General features: G+C 36.0%; 1 protein-coding gene across 1 annotated transcript in view; it reads right to left on the bottom strand.

Annotated features, from left to right (window-relative positions):
- The window catches only part of CACNA2D3 (calcium voltage-gated channel auxiliary subunit alpha2delta 3), a 729039-nt gene that overhangs the window by 17707 nt on the left and 692349 nt on the right, over positions 1-18983 (bottom strand). The window contains exons 32-35 of the mRNA XM_065407986.1: positions 18056-18131; positions 13630-13682; positions 11922-11977; positions 6545-6656 (exon numbers count right to left, since the gene is read on the bottom strand). Of these exons, the coding sequence (XP_065264058.1) occupies positions 6545-6656; positions 11922-11977; positions 13630-13682; positions 18056-18131 (297 nt within the window). The remainder of the gene's footprint in view (positions 1-6544; positions 6657-11921; positions 11978-13629; positions 13683-18055; positions 18132-18983) is intronic.

Here is an 18983-nt window from a genome sequence, read left to right as displayed (position 1 = left end):
GATTTTTGTTGTTATATAAATGCACTCAAAAACAAAACAATGTAAAACTTTTGAGCCTACAAGTCCACTCAGTCCTGCTTCTTGTTCAGCCAATCGCTAAAACAAACAAGTTTGTTTACAGTTAGGGGAGATAATGCTGCTGGCTTCTTATTTACAATGTCACCTGAAAGTGAGAACAGGTGTTCACATGGCACTTTTGTAGCTGGCATTGCAAGGTATTTACATGTCAGATATGCTAAACATTCATATACCCCTTCATGCTTCGGCCACCATTCCAGAGAACATGCTGATGATGCTCGTTAAAAAAATAATGTGTTAATTATATTTTGACTGAACTCCTTGAGGGAGAATAGTATGTCTTCTCCTCTGTTTTACCTGCATCCTGCCATGTATTTCATATTATAGCAGTCTTGGATGATGACCCAGCACATGTTATTCATTTTAAGAACACTTTCCATGCAGATTTGACAAAATGCAAAGAAGGTACCAATGTGAGATTTCTAAAGATAGCTACAACACTCAACCTAAGCTTTAAGAATCTGAAGTGCCTTCCATAATCTGAGAGGGATGAGGTGTGGAACATGCTTTCAGAAGTCTTAAAAAAGCAACACTCCGATGCGGAAACTACAGAACCCGAACTATCAAAAAAGAAAATCAACCTTCTGCTAAAATAACAGGAGTACTTGTGGCACCTTAGAGACTAACAAATTTATTAGAGCATAAGCTTTCGTGGGCTACAACCCACTTCTTCGGCTGCTACTCTGAAACCTTCTGCTAGTGGCATCTGACTCAGATGATGAAAGTGAACATGCGTTGGTCTGCATTGCTTTGGATTGTTATCGAGCAGAACCCGTCATCAGCATGGTTGCATGTCCGCTGGAATGGTGGTTGAAGATGAAGGGACATATGAATCTTTAGCGCATCTGGCACGTAAATATCTTGCAACACCGGCTACAACAATGCCGTGCAAACATCTGTTCTCATTTTCAGTGACATTGTAAACAAGAAGTGGGCACCATTATCTCCTGCAAATGTAAACAAACTTGTTTGTCTGAGTGACTGGTTGAACAAGAAGTAGGACTGAGTGGACTTGTAGGCTCTAAAGTTCTACATTGTTTTATTTTTGAATGCAGGGTTTTTTTTGTACATAATTCTACATTTGTAAGTTCAACTTTCATGATAAAGAGATTGCATTACAGTACTTGAATCAGGTGAATTGAAAAATGCTATTTCTTTTATCATTTTTACAGTGCAAATATTTGTAATCAAAATATATATAAAGTGAGCACTGTACACTTTGTATTCTGTGTTGTAATTGAAATCCATATATTTGAAAATGTAGAAAGCATCCAAAAATATTTAAATAAATGGTATTCTATGATTGTTTAACAGCGTGATTAATCACAATTAATTTTTTTAATTGCGATTATTTTTTTAATCGCTTGACAGCCCTAAAAATAGCTTTTTTTCTATTTACATTTCTCTTTATTTTGTATCTTAACACTATGCACAAGAAATCCAAATGGAGATGAGAAGATTTCCTCAGGATTTTGTCATCGTGCAGTTAGTCTCTTGAACCCAATCCTGCTGCAATTGAAAACTGATGGGAGTTCTGCCTTTCAAGTCAATAGGAGCAGGCCCGGCTCCTTGACTTGTAGCCAAGTCCAGTGTGTCATTACTCTACCTGAACAAAGTAGGAAAAGGTCCTGTTTTTCAAATTAGCATGCATGTGACTGCTGCCTAATTTGCACACACAATTTACCACAATTGCATGTGCAAATTTGGTAGGTATGCGTTCAAATGGTTCCATTTGTCTGCTCACTAACAGTAACTGCATGCATGCAATTTTGAAAATACAGGGCATAAATCTACTACCTAGGTAAAAAGCAGAGGAGGTATTTGCTACACATACTAGAATAGTAGATCTCTCCCTGTTCATAAGTCCCTGAATTTATACCAAAATGAATAGTATATCTCTAAGTGAAGCTAACAAAATTAGCAGAATTTTAATACAAAATGCTTACAACTGTAGAAAAAATAATTAGATTAGAAAGGAACATTTTATCAGCAGGGATATACTGCAAAGGTTTGATACTGGCATGTTTATCAAATTCTGGCACCGTAAATGTTATCTTCCTCGCTAAGTTATAATAATAAACACTTTGCACTTCTAAGAGACCTTTCATCCAAGTAGTTCAAAGCGCTTTATAAACATTAATTAAGCCTCACAATCCCCATGTGAGGTACGTAAAGAACATAGCAGAAGCCAGAAAATAATATTGTAGTCAACTGAAACTGATGTAGAATTTAGGTGGACAGAATTACCTGCATTAGAATTTGGTTAAGTGATTGGGGTAACACCCTATATTTGTGAATAGGGCGTGAATTACTTAGTAAGCCCTGGATCTAAATGTCTAATCTAAAAGACATCACCTCCAAACAGCATAGTGTCCCTTAAAAACCACGCTGAGGTCTTTGGGAACTGTGCAGTACTGACTCAGAGGGAAGAGTGCTGCTTACCACTGATAAATCATTATCTCTTTTAAGCAACTGACTATTTCCAATACTGCAGCTGCTTCTTATTCAGTGGAACATTTAACAGTCGGTCATTTGAGTTTAAAACACAACACTGTGTGTGTGTACAAGAAAGAAATAGCTTACTGGAAAATATGAAAACGTTTCATGTAAAAAAAAACCCATTCAGTTTTGTACTCTTGTTGACAATCTCAAATGCCCAAAAATATGGTCTGACTTGTTTTTGATTGCTGTTACAATAACAGATTAATTTAATAATCAGTGGGATATTGAATGACAAAAAATTATTGGTTGAGGCAGCCAAACCCTGACCCTAATGACATTCTTATGTTAATTCTTGTTTTCTTTTAGGCTCCTACTTTCTTAATAAAACCTATATTTTAAAAACATTTTAAACACTGCAAATTGTCCTGAAGAACTATTTCTTTCTTTATAGCAAGTTTACACATACAAGATTACATTATGTACATATGCACACATTTAGCGCCTGATCCAAATCCTATGGAAGTCAATAGGCATCTTTCCATTGACTTAAATGGACTTTCAAAGAAGCCCATAGAGTTAGTTGAGTTATTTATGAGTGAATAATTTATATATTTGATGAAGTCCTTTATAATAGTTGTGATTTATTCACCAGCACTTTGATTTTAATTCATGTACCTAATATTCAAATTTATTTGAAAATGTTATGCAAACAAATTACAGCCTTGAAATTGGACTCAATCATGCAAGGTCCTTGCTTTGTGTATGCTCTATTCACAATCAATATTTGTGCTGAGTGATTGTTTTTGTAAGTCAAATAATATTGCTTCATTTCACTAACTGGTTGACCAAAACTTTTATAAAACCGGAGAAAGGCTTGAATGAGTCACTTGTGGTACAAACCTTCTTGCAGTGGAATAGTTGTAATATTGCCATATTGAATACTTGCGTAAATATCCATGACATTTTCACTTTCTCTTAATGTTCTTGAAGGCAAAAATTGTTCATACGAATGCATGTGAAGATTAAACAAAGGAGTTGGGAATACCATGGGAGTAAATTTGTGATGTATATTCAACTGAATATTTGCAAATACCTTTTTCCAGTAGCCACCCCGCTCTATATGTATACTCTCTCAATGTGTAAAATAAATATACTCATTTATGGCCTGATCCATCTCACATTAGAATCAATGGAAAGACTCCTACTGACTCTGTGGGAGCTGTATTGAAACCCTTAGCATCCAATCACGTGAAGCACTGAACACCCTCAAGTCCCATTGAAGGCAGTGGAAGTTGAGGGCACGCAGCACCCTGTAATATTGGACCCTTACTTGGAGCAAATGAGACACCACTCTTAAATTAAGAATATTGAGCAATATGCTTCCTTGTAAAAATATTTACTGTACTAAAGCCATGAAACTGAAAAATGGGTCATAAGATGTAGGCCCACAAAAGACTCTGGGTCAAATTCCTTAGCTATTCTGTGGGAAAGCTGCTTGGGTTATAGCAAAACATTTGGTAACCAGTGCAGAGTACAATCTTAGATGCACTTTGTAGATTGTTGATGACAGTCAGTGGGTAAGCTGCATAACGAAGAGTGTTCCCATGAGAATCTGACAGTTCTTCGGGATTATTTCTCTATGTTTTGCCCTTGCTTGTGGAGAAAAATAATGGGTGCCTTGAGAACAGTTGGTAACTAACATAGATTTGGTTGTGGTGGTTTTTTGTTTTGTTTTGTTTTTGTTCCACTGTGGAACATAAAATGTTTTTCTATGAAAATCATCTTAGCACATTATTTTTAAAATACTATAATTTTCACTAAACTCAGTTTCCAACTCATTGCTGTCCAAGTTTTGCAGAATTATGTTATTTTTTGAAAGTTATTTCCTTTGCCCTGAAATTACCTACACAGCCTGAAAATCTGGTCCCGTTAAATTAATCTCTTTCTAATGGAATCAAGCCTTTTTGCAATGTTAAACAAAACGTATGTGATAAAATAATTTGTTGTGCGTGCTCTCACTAATCCTCTAAGCAATGATGATAAAGCAATACTGTTTTAATTCTACATTGTTGACATCAAGCAAAATATAGCAATATAACAATGTGGTGTTTGCTATGTGGAAACATAATGGCTTGATTTTCTTGATTTTGTACTTTTCATGCAATAGGACCGATTGTTACAATGAAAGTGTTCTGCAGGATTAGTTTAGAAACTAAGACTATTTCTGTCACCAAAAGCCTTATAAAAAGAGTTGCTCTGACGTGACTGCAATAGTTTTCTTATCACTAAATGATAACCAGAAATGAACTAGAAGTGAATATTCATTTTCAGCACGTCTTAAGTCCTCAAAAAGCTATGGGGTGACCAAAATGCACCCCCTTACCCCCGAGTTCTACAATATGGTTTGCAGCAGTCCTCATCCTTAATACAAAGGTGTAGCCCACCGGTTACAGGTTCCAGCATGAGATCATATGTCTTGATCCAAGTGGTCTGTTCTCAGATCAATACAGAATATTAAGTTCTGAGACTTTCAATTTTCACCTTTGCAGTAAAGGTGAGTGATGTTGCAATCTTTTGTACTTTATAAAAATTAAAAATATCTCTTAGGCTTCTGACGTTATTAATTTGTCTCTAAATATGTTAAAGGGTGGATGCCTCTGGCATACCATCTGGCTGACCCCCCACAATAAGTGTGTGAACCAAACACTTTTGACATTTCACTTACTAGCTCCAACACAACATTGGCCACATTGCTGTGTGTGCTTCACCCTTTACAATAAGAAAGATAGATTTTTCAGATTCAGAAGTTTTTTCACTATAACTAAAGTGCCTTCAAATTATCACTTTATAAATTATATCCCAGGGATTCACTCACTTTTCTTTTTTAAAGATGTTCAGGTTATTACAAAGCACGTGTTTGAAATGGGTTGAAATGGAAGTTTAGAGTGAAATCCTACAACACACATCGACTTCAATTGGGCCAGGATTTCACCCTTAGTTACTAACTGCATATTGGCTTAGGATGGAGGAAGAAAGCTATAACAATTTCTTTCTGAACCAAACAAATCAAAGAAGGTAGGAATTTTGATTGCTCTAGTTCTTCTTGGCATTTCTGTGATAGAAAGGATACTATTGCAAATATTACTGTGTTTTGTGACAACGATATCTCAGCATAGGGAAAGTTAAATTAAAAAACAGACACCATCACTAAGTATAAAAGTTATATAATCATTTGCATAAACGATATTTATATTCAGTAACTGAGCAACATTCTAATTATAATATACTGTTAAGCGACATTTCTTATTATAGTTACATCGATTTAGAGAGACACTAAATGCAATGAGCAAGAATATTAGTTTTTGGGGGGGAAAGTTGGGATGAATTAATTTTCTTTGAAGTACTTCTCTTAACCCTTGGAAGGTCTAGTCTACTATAGAAATAGTACAAGCAACCAAGGGATGTCTAATGTGTGCCAGACTTGTCCATTGTCAGCTCAGCTTCCCAGCACTAAAGCTTGGGAAAAGATCTTTACTCCTCTCCCATGCTTTTCAGCTTAACAACTCCAATATGGGGAGAGTGTTGGAGAGTCAAACAGAACATCCAGATACCACTGCACCAAAAGCCAGTGGAATTCCTAAGTTGTTGTTTTGCTTATAGGACAACTAACTGCCTTAACCTTTCATTTGTATATAAATCAGTAAATAATTCTCCCTTTTTTAGGATATTGCACAAGTCTGGTCTCCAGTCATTGACCTAAAACTTATACCATTGCAAAGAACTTCTTCAGTCACTAGAAGCCTGGACCTATCCAGCATTTTCTGGTACAGTATAATATCCCTTGCTTTAATTTCAAAACATTAAACTGTTACATGACCCCTACACTACCAAGAGAAATAGCATCCAGTCATTGATGGACAAGACAATGTAAAAGCTAGAACTGCATATCCTTCAACATAAACTTTAAAATCTCAGTTTATCTGGTTTGTCACAAACCGTTGTATAAAAAATTGAAAGGGCTTACTTGAAACAGTCATCACAAGCAATGTTTCCCGTGGTCTCCTTTATAGTGCGTTCAGAAACAAAAGCTGGATATTCAGTATCACAAGGCTCTAGGGTTTGTTTCAATCTCTGTGCTATAGGCATATAAAAATATCTTAATGTTACTTGGGAAGAACAAGCACACAAAAACTCTCAACAATGCGAGCTACTGTACCAAACAGCTTACAGTGAATGGAAATGATACTCAGCTTCTGCCACCCTGTGATATTTCCTAGGCAGTGCAAAGTGCTTTTTTTAATTAACAAAACCCTTTTAGCTGGGGGATGTAATTTTGTAAGCCATAAACCGTATCATAGTTATTTGTGATTTACCCTTAGCCAAGCTAGTTTTCATTTATGGATAAGATTTTGTTTTCACACTATGGATAGGCTCAAGCGAAACCAGCTGCTGCTTTTCAAGTGTACACATCTACTTTCTAATTCTCCTTGATAATTGTATTTAAATGTATTTGTTGGAGTACCCCTAATTAAGGCACTGTACATTCAACTGAAGTCAACATATCATTTCTGTGGAGGGTAACCCTGGAGATTTTGCATTGTCTCGGAACTCACAAAGAAAGGACGTAGGGGACAAAAAAAATAAAATGATCTCATCAAGAAGTGATGTTCAGTTTTTGAGTGTCTTCTATCTCTGGCTTTTTCCTTCCATAACATAATAATACTTAACTTTCCATAGCACTTCTCATCCACAGATCCCTCAACGTGCTTTACAAGGGAGGGGTAAGTATCACTATTCCCATTTTACAGGTGGGGAAACTGAGGCACACAGCAGTGATGTGACTTGCTCATAGTCAAACCACAGAACAGTGACAGAGCTGAGAATGGAATGCAGGTCTCCTTATCTGCCACTCTAGTGACTTATTCACTGGATCATATTTTACTCCTTATATGTGCAAACACAACCTCTAGACATATCTTCAACTAATTGCTATGTGGGAAAACTGACTATCAATTATGCAAAGATAGATTACACTGAACAGGCTCATGGACTCCAGAGTTTCTCCACTCAAGATTGTTTTAGAGCCAATGGTAAGCCTACTGCAGATCAGTCAGGGAATTATTGTAAAGTTGGGTTTGTAAGTCAAAGAGAGAGTAGGATATATCTCTCTGAACTAAAATATTTTTTACATGCCAAACAAAAACAAATTTTCTCATGTGCATCAAACTTAGGCAGGGTATTGTTGGAGGGAGATGAGAAGACAGGGAGAGGGGGAGATTAATATGATATGTCTCATCCTTTTTTATACAGGCACTTTTGAAAACGGTACTTAGGCTCCTAAGTCATGTTGTGCTTTTGAAAAATTGACCTCTGGCCTGGTCTACACTACAGAGTTAGATCGATTGTAAGGCAGCTTACACAGGGGTGCTGGAAGAATTTTTATAGTGGGGGTGCAGAGAGTTAATGAATCAAACTGTAAACTCTGTGTATAATGGAAACAACTTCAAGCCTGGGGGTGTAGCAGCACCCCCAGTTCCAGCACCTATGAGCTTACGTCGACCTAACTATGTAAGTGTCTACACTACAATGGTCCTCCCACCCATGTAAGTCGCCCACTACATCAATCTAATAACCCCACCTCCAGGAGATGCGTAGCACTTAAGTGGGTGTAGTTCAGGCGATGCAGTGTTTGTGTTACATCACCTGTTGATGAGGGATTTTTTTGGGGGGGGGGAAGAGAGCCCAAGGCTGGCTGCCTCCTGGCAAGGCATTACGTTGGGGTGGGGGAATCCCTCACTGGGAAGCAGCAAGGTTCAGGCTCCCCTCCCCTCCCTTCCCCCAATCCCTTACCGGGAGGTGGCGGCAGTCCAGGCTGCCAGCCCTGGCACCAGGGCTCCTGGCACTGGAGCGGAGGTGAGGGGGTCTCCAGCTGTCAACTCTGGGATGGGGAGGCTCTGGCTGTCAGTGCCCCACTTCAGTCGCTGAAAGCGCTCCAGGTGAGGACACGTTCCACTGACAGAAGGAGCTAGTGTGGACATGAGAAACCGCAATAATGATTGCGGGGCTGTACCTCAACCTAACTTAGGTCAACTTAATTTTGGAATGTAGATCAGGCCTCTGTGTCTTGCATCTATGGAAGTAATCTGACACTGTTTTACACAGTGGGAAATATCTGATCCTGTGCACCATGCTTCATGAGTAAGATTTACATTTAAATAATTAAGTAGATTTCAAAATTAAATTCATTTTACACTAGTCAGGAATTTATGATGGAAAAAATCTTTATAATCAAAGGCATGAAAACTAGAGGAGTCGGGGAATCACCTGACATTGTAGGGTCCTGCCTCTGTCAGGGACCACTTTATGGGGTCTGGCCACCTAGATGAGGTTAACTGGCAAGGATCTGCACCATCCTCCCTTTCCTTCCTGTTCTCTCCATTTGGGGTGGTGAATACCTGCTGCCCGAGAGTGGTTGGTGTGATCCCCACCTATGATTCTGGAGCCCTACTCCCTCATGTATCAACAGACCTAGGTTACGAAGAGGCTGCCAGGGATTGGAAAGTTTCAGATTTCTCTGGTTCCTTAATTGAGGGGCCCAAGGTTTAGGAAGCTATCTCCTGTCTTTAATTCACAAGTGTCAGAGAGGTTATGGGGCTCCATGCTGCAGGTAGAAATATTTCTCCTACCATGAAGTTGATGAGCTGGCAGGTGATTGGAGCAGGTTTGGTATCAATAATAATGCACAAAATATACTTGTCATATTTTGGGCAGCAAGGAATTTTACCCTCAGAGGGACTGAAAGTCACTATGATCTATGAGGCATTGTTAAGAAAGGCAAAGCAATTTGTTGCTACTGCACGAGTTCTTTGGTTTCAATTTAGTGAGGTATATTCATGATCACTGTAACTCTCAATAGTACTAATGCGAGCAATGCTGTGGCATCTGAATAAGAACATACCTCAACATTTGCTTTTCAGAATACTTTTTCTTTCATTTATCTTGGGTAATGCAAGCCAATTTCCAAATGACTGCCAGACCACCAAATTCTAATTAGGTAAGCTAGTTAGATAAAAATGATAGCTTTTCAATGAGCAGGATGAGTGGGTACTTTCTATACTCCTATTCATTAAGGAAATGGAGCAGGTGAAGTGTATAATTACATGCAACATTTTTAGCTAAAACATGAATGGATGTCCCTCATTCATACAGTATTTATTCAGTAAAGTAATGGTAAACTTTTGGTTTTAGGGGAAAAAAGAAAATTGCAAGTTAATATTATTAGTGGTGTTTGGTAGCTAGAACATACCTACAAACCAAAGCAGGCATTTACTTACATAGACAGTTAACAAAGGGAGGTACTAATTATAAAGTCATCTCTTCAAATGTGATGCATGCACCATTTGGATAGGCTGCATCAGGACTAGAGGTGGGCAAATAATTGATTTTTTGGTTTTCTGGAAGTTCCAGAAAAATGGGGGGGGGGGGGGGGGAAATCAGTTCAACCCAAACCAAAAATGAAAATTCAGACCTTTTGGTAAATCAAAAAACAAACAGACACAAATTTTGTTTTGGGACAAAAGAAACATTTGGTTTCTGAGCATTTTAAGCCTTTTTTAAAATAAAAGCAAAGAGTTAGATTAACAAAACCAGAGCAGGGGATGGTGGTATCCTTAACACCAATGGTTAGGGCACTCACTTGGGATGTTTGAGACCCAGGTTTGAATCCCTGCTCCAGAGCTAGTACTTGAACTCTTCCCCCCTTCCAGGATGGCACCTTACCACCAAGCTTTAGGGTATTCTGGGTCTCCCAGTGTCACACGCTGAAGCTGTTCAATTTCTTATAAAATACATGATTAGTCATTGGGCCAGAGAGAACAAAGCTCTACTGTCTGGTAATTAGGCCACCCAGCTAGGAGGATGGAGATCCAAGATCAAGTTCCTGGGCTAATGACCATTTAATTATTTATACAAAGTGGAACAGCTTCAATAGGTGAGATTGAGAGAGATCCACCACAGAATACACTATAGTCTGGTGGTAAGGGCACTCACCTGGTAAGACTGAATCCCTGCTCCAGAGAAGGGAACTGAACCCATGTCTTCCCCCGTCCTAGGAGAGTGCCTGAACTACTAGGCTCCTGGGTATGTGGAGGAGGAGGCAACAGAATCCATCCAGGATCAAAGGAATGCAAAAGGTGAATTAAAGGTTACATGTGCACCCCTTGCTCCTAAACTGTGCTATCAGCAACTCAGGATCTGGGCCTTGAAATGGAGAATGTTTTAATTGTTATAGTGGCAAATGACAAATTTTTAAGATACCTACTGTAATAAACAGTTTAATAGCACTATCCTTACTAATTATCATACAGCAATTCCGAAGTATCAAAAAGGATTATATATATATATATATATATATATATATATATATATATATATATATATATATATATATATATATATATAAAACAGCTGATCAAAACTTGGAATTTTCATTCTGCAGGAAATTCTGACATTCTGAAATTTGTTTGCATTCCAAATCAGAACAAAATAAATGGCAAGTTCCCAAGAAACAAAAATGTTGACTTTAAAAAAAAAAAATCTGATTCCATAAAATCTAAACATTTTGTTCCAGTTTCAACTTTGTTATAAATTATAATAGATTATAAAAGTGTTAATAGACTATAAAATAAAATAATTTTTAAAATAAAGTCATTTTGAAACAACAAAAAATCAAAGCAACCTGTTCTGACAAGGTCAAAATGGAATATTTAGACCGTATCAAAAAAAAATATTTTTTTTTCAAGTTTTTTTCCTAAATGAAATTGTTAAATTGACACATTCTCAAACAGCACGTTTTGATTTTGATGAAACAGCATTTTCTAATAGAAAATACATTCCATCAGAAATTTTTTGACCAGCTCTATACAATATGTGCTATAAACAGAATGAGACTAATGATGATGCTTTAAGCAGGAAGATTTTTTTGTTTTTAATTTAGAAAAGAAAAAAATATTGGAACAGGAAAAATTCATCTTGTTTTATTGTATTCTGTTTTTTCTTAAAAATCACCTTCACAAAATCATCCTTAATATTATTTATATGTCACGTGCATTTTAAGTTCTGCTTTTATGCTAATACATTGTAATTTCACTGCAGTATTAAAAATACACATAAGCACACACACAGATATATGTAAAATAACTAAGTCCTAAACTATCATAATAAAGGCTGAAAGAGAATATAATATTATGACAGATAATATACCATTATACCATTATATACCATAAAATATACCATTAATAATATTAATATAGTAAATAAAACACAACGTATATTTTAATATTAAATGTGCCATTAAATCTAGAATGTTTTTCATTAGGAGCATAAGCACAATTTACACTTACCTTTTGCTGTTAAATCTGAGTGCCACCAACTGCACAAATTAAATTCCACCAAGAACCTAAAGAAATGATCAAAATGTCTCATATTATTACATAGAACATTTTCAAAATATTAGCTCTGTGTTCTATCTTTAAACTGTCAGTACGGTGATACCATTCACCCCATTTCAAATAAAAGCAAACAAGAAACCGATGTTCAAGCTGCTGGCATAACTCCTGAGTTATCTTTTGCTATTGTTATATTTTCACTAGGCTTTCTCTTGCCAGTGAAAAGTTATTCTGAAATTAACACTATCAAGATATTGTAGCTACATCATTTTATAATCAAGAGCTTTTACATGAGAAAGCTCATTAAAATTCCCAGTGCATGGCAGCCCACAGCAATTTTACAGTTGACCATTATTTATAGTTATTCTTCATCATACAGAATATTTTGATTCTCTAGTAAAAAGCCATATGGTTAGAACTTTCCTGGCCGTGATACAGAAATACAAATAAAATACTTTCTTATGCTTATTCCAGGATCCTAAATAATAAAATATTATTTTACTTCTAGTCGGAGAACAGACTTGATTAACCAGTGGCTAACTAGTTTTGTTTTGTTTTTTGGTCTGTCTATCTATCTATCAAGAAAATACATTAGCCCATGAAAATATGCTGTAGGTTTACTATTAAAAAAGTCAACTGAAATGTATCAAGCTTTTATTATGAATATAATTAATGTGAAACCAACATGCAAAGTTAACCTTAATGACAAGAGACTACAAATTTTCAAATTCAGAAGAGGAGAAGTGGGTTTCTTGCAATTTTTGATGTTGTTACAACCAGCAAGAAAATCTCATTTGTAATATGATTTTTTTCTGATATTTACTTTGAGAGATGTATTTCAATTTTGCAGACTGTTAACGGACAATTAATTACAGTTTCCAAGATCACACATCAAACTGTCTTTTCAAAAGCTCATAATACTTTTAAATTAAAACAAAATAGTTACAAGAAAAGATTGCTTCCTATTTATGGAGAGATTACATTTAAGCCTGCAATTGAGCTGTCTGAAAAGTACAATAATAAAACACACATCTTTGAATATTCTAAGTGATTTGTTTCCATAATAACACAAAATAGATTTTTTTAAAGCTCTTCTTCCTTTTGTGTGATTCTTCCATGTGTTTTTTTAGGCAATAGGTCCAATTTCTTTCAAAAGTCCATGCCCACTAATGCATCATCTATGTTCATTTAAAACATTGTGGGGATTAGATAAAGTCAACAATTAAATAACATGTGACAAGCACACCTTGATCTGGCATAAGTTTTAAAGGGTCCAACTTATAGAATACTTTACGAAATCACGAAATAACACAATGAATCACTAAGACAGTTTGTTCTATTGACTACAGCCCACCCAAGCAGCACTAAAAACAGCCAGACATTCATGTTAAATTTAACAGTAACCACAATAATAAATTTGGTTTGCGTATTGCAAGCTGCTAGACTGCTAAGCAAAGACATAAGGATATAAGTGACAACCATGAATAACTTATTAAAAGTTGCAATTATACATTCCTATATTATATATTTTCTAAGACTTTTACACCAGAGATTTAATAGTAAAGAAAAATGTTAGTGAATTAATAACATTTTTTAAAAATAATTCAGTATGTAGGACAAAAAAGTATAAATATTCTTTAAATTCTTGACAAAATTTACTTACACGACAAGTTCAGTCATTATCCATTTTACTGCAGCAAAGAAGGCATTATAAGGCTGAAGAGAAGCAACTCATTTAATAAAAAGGTAAAACATACAGTATTTGTACCTTAACTGAAGGCTTTATATAAAGACAATGGTATTTGAAACATATGGGTATCATGTCAAAAAGTAGCAGAGCTTTATCTAGGAGATTAAAAAGTAAGATATTATATCTCAATGGCAACATTTTAAAACATTCAAACTACACAGTCATGAAATGTGCTTTACAAGTAAAACAAACGTGATCCCATGTAGGAGTTATCATTGAGAAACAAGGAAGTTCTGCAAATGATACTTAAATATTTTACCTCTAGGGGCTACTATTTCCTAGGCTAATGTGGAGGGAGTAGTACTGATAGATCACTTAAATGTTTTCAAATTGTAATTCACGGAGTTGCCTCTCTGCAATGTAAATCTCTATTCCTCACCTCACTGCCCTTCATTGTAATTGGGATAGGAAAACCGACACAGCTTGAATTTACTTTTTCTATGTGAAGTCATCTGTTCCTTTCTGAAAGCCCAGCAGTAGGGAATATTCAGAGTGTTAAAATATTTATTATTTTTTCCTATATTTTGTGGGAAATTAATTAAACTAATAATTAAATTATTTTAAATTGAAGTAAATTGATCATTTTGGTGTTTATCGTGTTTTATACATTTTAAATATTTTACATAAAATATCAATAGGAATATTCATTTTGGGTAACCCATGCAGAATAGTTAGTTTTCTGAAATCTGACATACAGAAGTCCATTCTCTCACATATTTGTGCATAGATCTTTCAGCTCTGTAAGATGTTCTGAGTTCTTCTTTTAGATGACAAAGCATCAAGCCATAACTTTGAGCATATGCATAGTCCCATTGACTATAATGGAACTACTCAGATGCTTGAAGTCATGCATATGCTTAAGAACCTTGCTGAATCAGCACCTTACTAAGGTCCCCATTGCAGTAACATCTGGAATACCTAGGCGCAATGGAAAAGGAATGGAATGTCAGCTTAAACTGTTTTATTTCTGATTTCTGGCAGGTGAGGAGGATGTTTAACTAAACAATGCCATTTTTTAAGAGCTCGGGGTCATGTTCTCCCCTAGGTATATGCTGTGCAGAGAGAAACAGAACAACCCTCATCACACAGAGGATGCTATATACAGCATTTCCTCTCTTAGGGAAGGGGAATTTAAGATACAATTTACATGAGTTATTGCAGCTTTGAGCAGCAGTAACTTCCCAACTGAACCTTTCAGAGACCACAGAGGGGGTTTTGGCACATGGCTGGTCAACCCCAGCCAACTGCAGTATAGTGTATGTGACATCACTGCTAGAATGGGATGCTGAAGTGGTGCAGAACTAGCAAGGACTTTAAATATAACCTGAGACCAACATGATCTTGACCTATGAAGGACTGATTTATAGGAAAAAATAAATGAACTAAAGAGCTAAGTGATGACCAAAGGGGAGCTGGTCAGAAAATGAAATTTCCATTCAGTGGGAAATTCAGACAGTTCAAAAATTGTTTTAATTCAAAATTGGAACATTCCGTAGTTTCACACACACAAAATAATCTGAAAATCCTTTATTCTGAAAAATTGATTTTTTTCCATAATGTTGAATCACTTCATGTTGATAATGTCAAAACAATATAAAAATAAATACAATATTATTTAACCTAATATAAAAAAAATAATTAAAATGTTCCAACATTATTAAAACAATGTTTCAAAAGTTCTGAATTGAAATATTTTGATGCTATTGAAATTTTGCCATATCATCAAAATGAAACAAGAAAGGCGAAGTTATTCATTTAGATGTTTTCCTGGTGAAAATGTCATGGCAATTGATACTTTCCCATGAAATGTTTGATTTTGACTAAACTGCATTTTCTGATGGAAAACTTGTTCTGACATTTTTTTAAACCAGCTGTACTGACTGCCTATCTATATCTATATCTATCTATAGATGAAAGATCCTAACACCAAAGAGGGAGAGGAATTATTTAATGTCATGATCTTGCGAAGGGATCCACCTGGGTGGCCCTTATCCTTGCACAGGTCCCTTGTTAACACTGGTTTATTAGTTTGGCTCATGGAGGTATAATTTTAAGTTAGTGGGTGAAATTAAGATAAGGAAAAATCAGGCTGAATATCAGGAAAAAACTTCTTTATTATGAGACCTATTTGGCTGTGGAATAGTCCTACAAGGGAAGGGCCAAAAATCTCATTACTTGGGACTTTTAAAATTAAGTGGATGATCTATAGGTCTCTTGTCCATTTCTAACCTCTATTGTTTTAATCCCATGGTCTACAGGCATATTCTACAAATCCTGACTGTGCCCCATCTCCTGCTTTGCACAGTCACTTGTCCTGAGCGGATGATATGGTGGAACACTGTCTCTTTAAGACTTGTGCATATTGTGATGCATGTGTTCCACTTCTGCGCTATTTAAAATATGAAAAGGTGCACACAGTCCTAAACTTTCAACAGGGCCTCAAGCCTTTCTTGTGCTTGCAATTGTACACATGTAATTCTGAGGTGGGAATATAGCACATATGTGAACATGAACAGTATGTGTATGTGCAAATTGTACTGTAAGGTGCCTAATAGGCGATTTGCATGTGCAAAGCTGTGGGCCAAGACACAAATGAGCTGCTTTTTAAAATCTGGCCCTCACTTCTCAGCCTACATTTTCTTTACACTTTCATTACAATCATGATAATTAGAGATGGGTGAACCAGCAGAGATAAAATAAACTCTAAGTGAAGCTTTGCCCATCCTTCAAAGTGAAATAGATGTAAATCTCTTTTGAGAGTCCAAAAAAAAATGGTTATCTTTGATAGAAAATGTTCACCACATGTCTCAGTATATGCCACAATTTTCCAAGAAAGGTTTTTCTTCCAGTATTCCCAGTGTGACCAGAAATAGGGAGTAATGACTATCTCTTGCAAAAATGCCTGCTTTTGGGATATAATTTTTGCATACCAAAGAGGTTAGGATAGTACAGCTAACCATTCTGGGATGCTGATCCAGACTGAACTGACCCCCTGCCTCCTCCCAAAAAAACTTTTTGATGTTTTCCCATTGCTGTTACTTTACAGGCATTTTATATCTCTCATCTAAATCTGATTCAGAACATTCCATATCACTTAGCTGAGAGCTTACAACTTGATCCTGAAAACACTTACTGCTTTGCATAGTGCTATATAGTCCCATTATGACAGTAAGTGTCTCTAAGGTCAGGCCTTTGCTTGGAAATGCTTAGGCTGATGTGTAAAGCAATTCCATATTTTCAGGTATTTAAAAATATGTGGGCTCATGCAAATACATAAATGAAAATGTTGTAAAATGCATATGATTATTCAACAGGGCATAAAAGTTATACACAGATATTTGGAAATCACCATAATATTTAAATATTTACCTAGCCATTTAAGTAATTATGCTGACAGAACTATTAGGTTTAGCTTGTATAGCTGTACTCAGGTACATTTAAAAAAAAATCTGTGTAATAACTTTTTCTAGAGTCTATGATATCAGTGAATAGGGCCTTCAGTTTTGGAATTATTTTGTTGCAGCCTTTATATACACATTTTTCATGCTAAATACTAACAAATTTGGTTAAAAACAATTCATTTTGTAATATTAATGAGATGATTCAAATATATACATCCAATCTAATGGTCCATTCTGGCTTTAAAAAAAATCCTATGAATATTTTGTATTATAAAACACCCTAAAATTATTAACTGCAGCTCTGATCCTTTAATGACCAGGGGTCTGCTCAGGTGGAACACATTTGACTTCACTTGGGTTCTGAGAAGGCACAGGGGTCTGTATGCAGAGCTAGTTACAGGAACAAGGTTTAAGTGGTCAGTGAAATTCCACTTTAGAAAAAATCAATCTGTTGTTCCGTTCACTGCAGAAGTGCAAAACAAGGTGCAGAAAACATTAACTTGAAGGCTTTAACAAAACCAACCACCCTATAATTAAAACCTCCCAAACCTTTTTTTTTAACAAATTATATATTTAAAAATTCCAGATCTTTGCCTAAAGCGAATGTTTATAGTTAATTTAGAAAGTTATGAGAGTAGGTGTTCATAATGGGACAAATAACATGCTGACAGACTCTTAGCATTAGTAGTGCTAGTGGAAAAAGCTACCGTACAAGAGTTTGGACCCGTAAATACTTAACACAGTGGATTTATTGATATAGAACCATTGTTCATATGGGATGGGATGGTACGATAAATGTAAAAGCTTTAATAGTTCCAAATAGCAATAATAGGCTTGTGATAACTACAATCAAAATATTACATCATATGTATATATATATTTGCAACAATTTTCTGGTGATTTTATGGAAGAGTGCTCATAATGTTAACTATACTTACGTCCAGTAAGCTATGGGCACTGTCGCTACTCTCTTTGTTTGTTCTACACATGGCCTGGTAGTCATAAAGTGTAATTCTAAGAGAAGAACAGAAAACTGCTTGACTAGAAGAAGAAAACACACCAGAATAAAATGGTGAAATACAACAGGGTCTGCCCACAAAGTAGGCAGCAAAATAAAATTTAAAAGGGGGAAGGGGAGAGGAGGGAGGGGGTCATTAAAATACATTCCAGACAAAGGAGCATAAAGGCAAGAAACACTGTAAAACTTTGTAAGGATTTTATCAGGCGGTGGTACAAAACGACGGCATAGTTGGGAGAAGAGAAAATAGGGAAGGGTACACATACAGTATAACAGATGGTGGGATAAACAATGCAAGGAAAAGGAGACTATACATTCAACAGGATGCTTAAACAATTAGATTTTGATTCTGGACTGAGATCTGCACATTTAGCCCCAGAAAGTGAAACAACCTATGCATTTGAGGGGCTACTTGTGCTACAGCACTCTCTGTACCCTCAAAAGTGAAGTAAGACATCTCCACCCATCCAGAGACCCCATGTACCAATTATCCCCTCCAAAGGTTGTGGCTTCCCAAGAAGTTGGAGGTTGAAGTTCAGCATATTCGCTATTTCGATATTCCAACCAGCATGAGTGTAACTGTGCTATTTTTTATGAGTGCAAAATATACAATATGCATAGTGCTTGCTGTAATAAACAACTTATAGGAACCTCCTCAGATGCATAGTAAATAGGGAGCTCTCTTCCTGTTTGTGATTTTACCCATCTTTGACATAACTGAGAGATTTTGTGTAAAATCCAGCACTTAGAGACACGTGGAATTATGACAATCTCTGTAAGTATGTGTCCATAGAACAATGAATCAATTGCACCCATCCACATCGCTGTTAACATCTGTGACAGATGAA

This window comes from Emys orbicularis, chromosome 7 (assembly GCF_028017835.1).
Source record: "Emys orbicularis isolate rEmyOrb1 chromosome 7, rEmyOrb1.hap1, whole genome shotgun sequence".
Lineage (NCBI taxonomy): Eukaryota > Metazoa > Chordata > Testudines > Emydidae > Emys > Emys orbicularis.
This window is presented reverse-complemented; position numbering and strand designations above follow the sequence as displayed.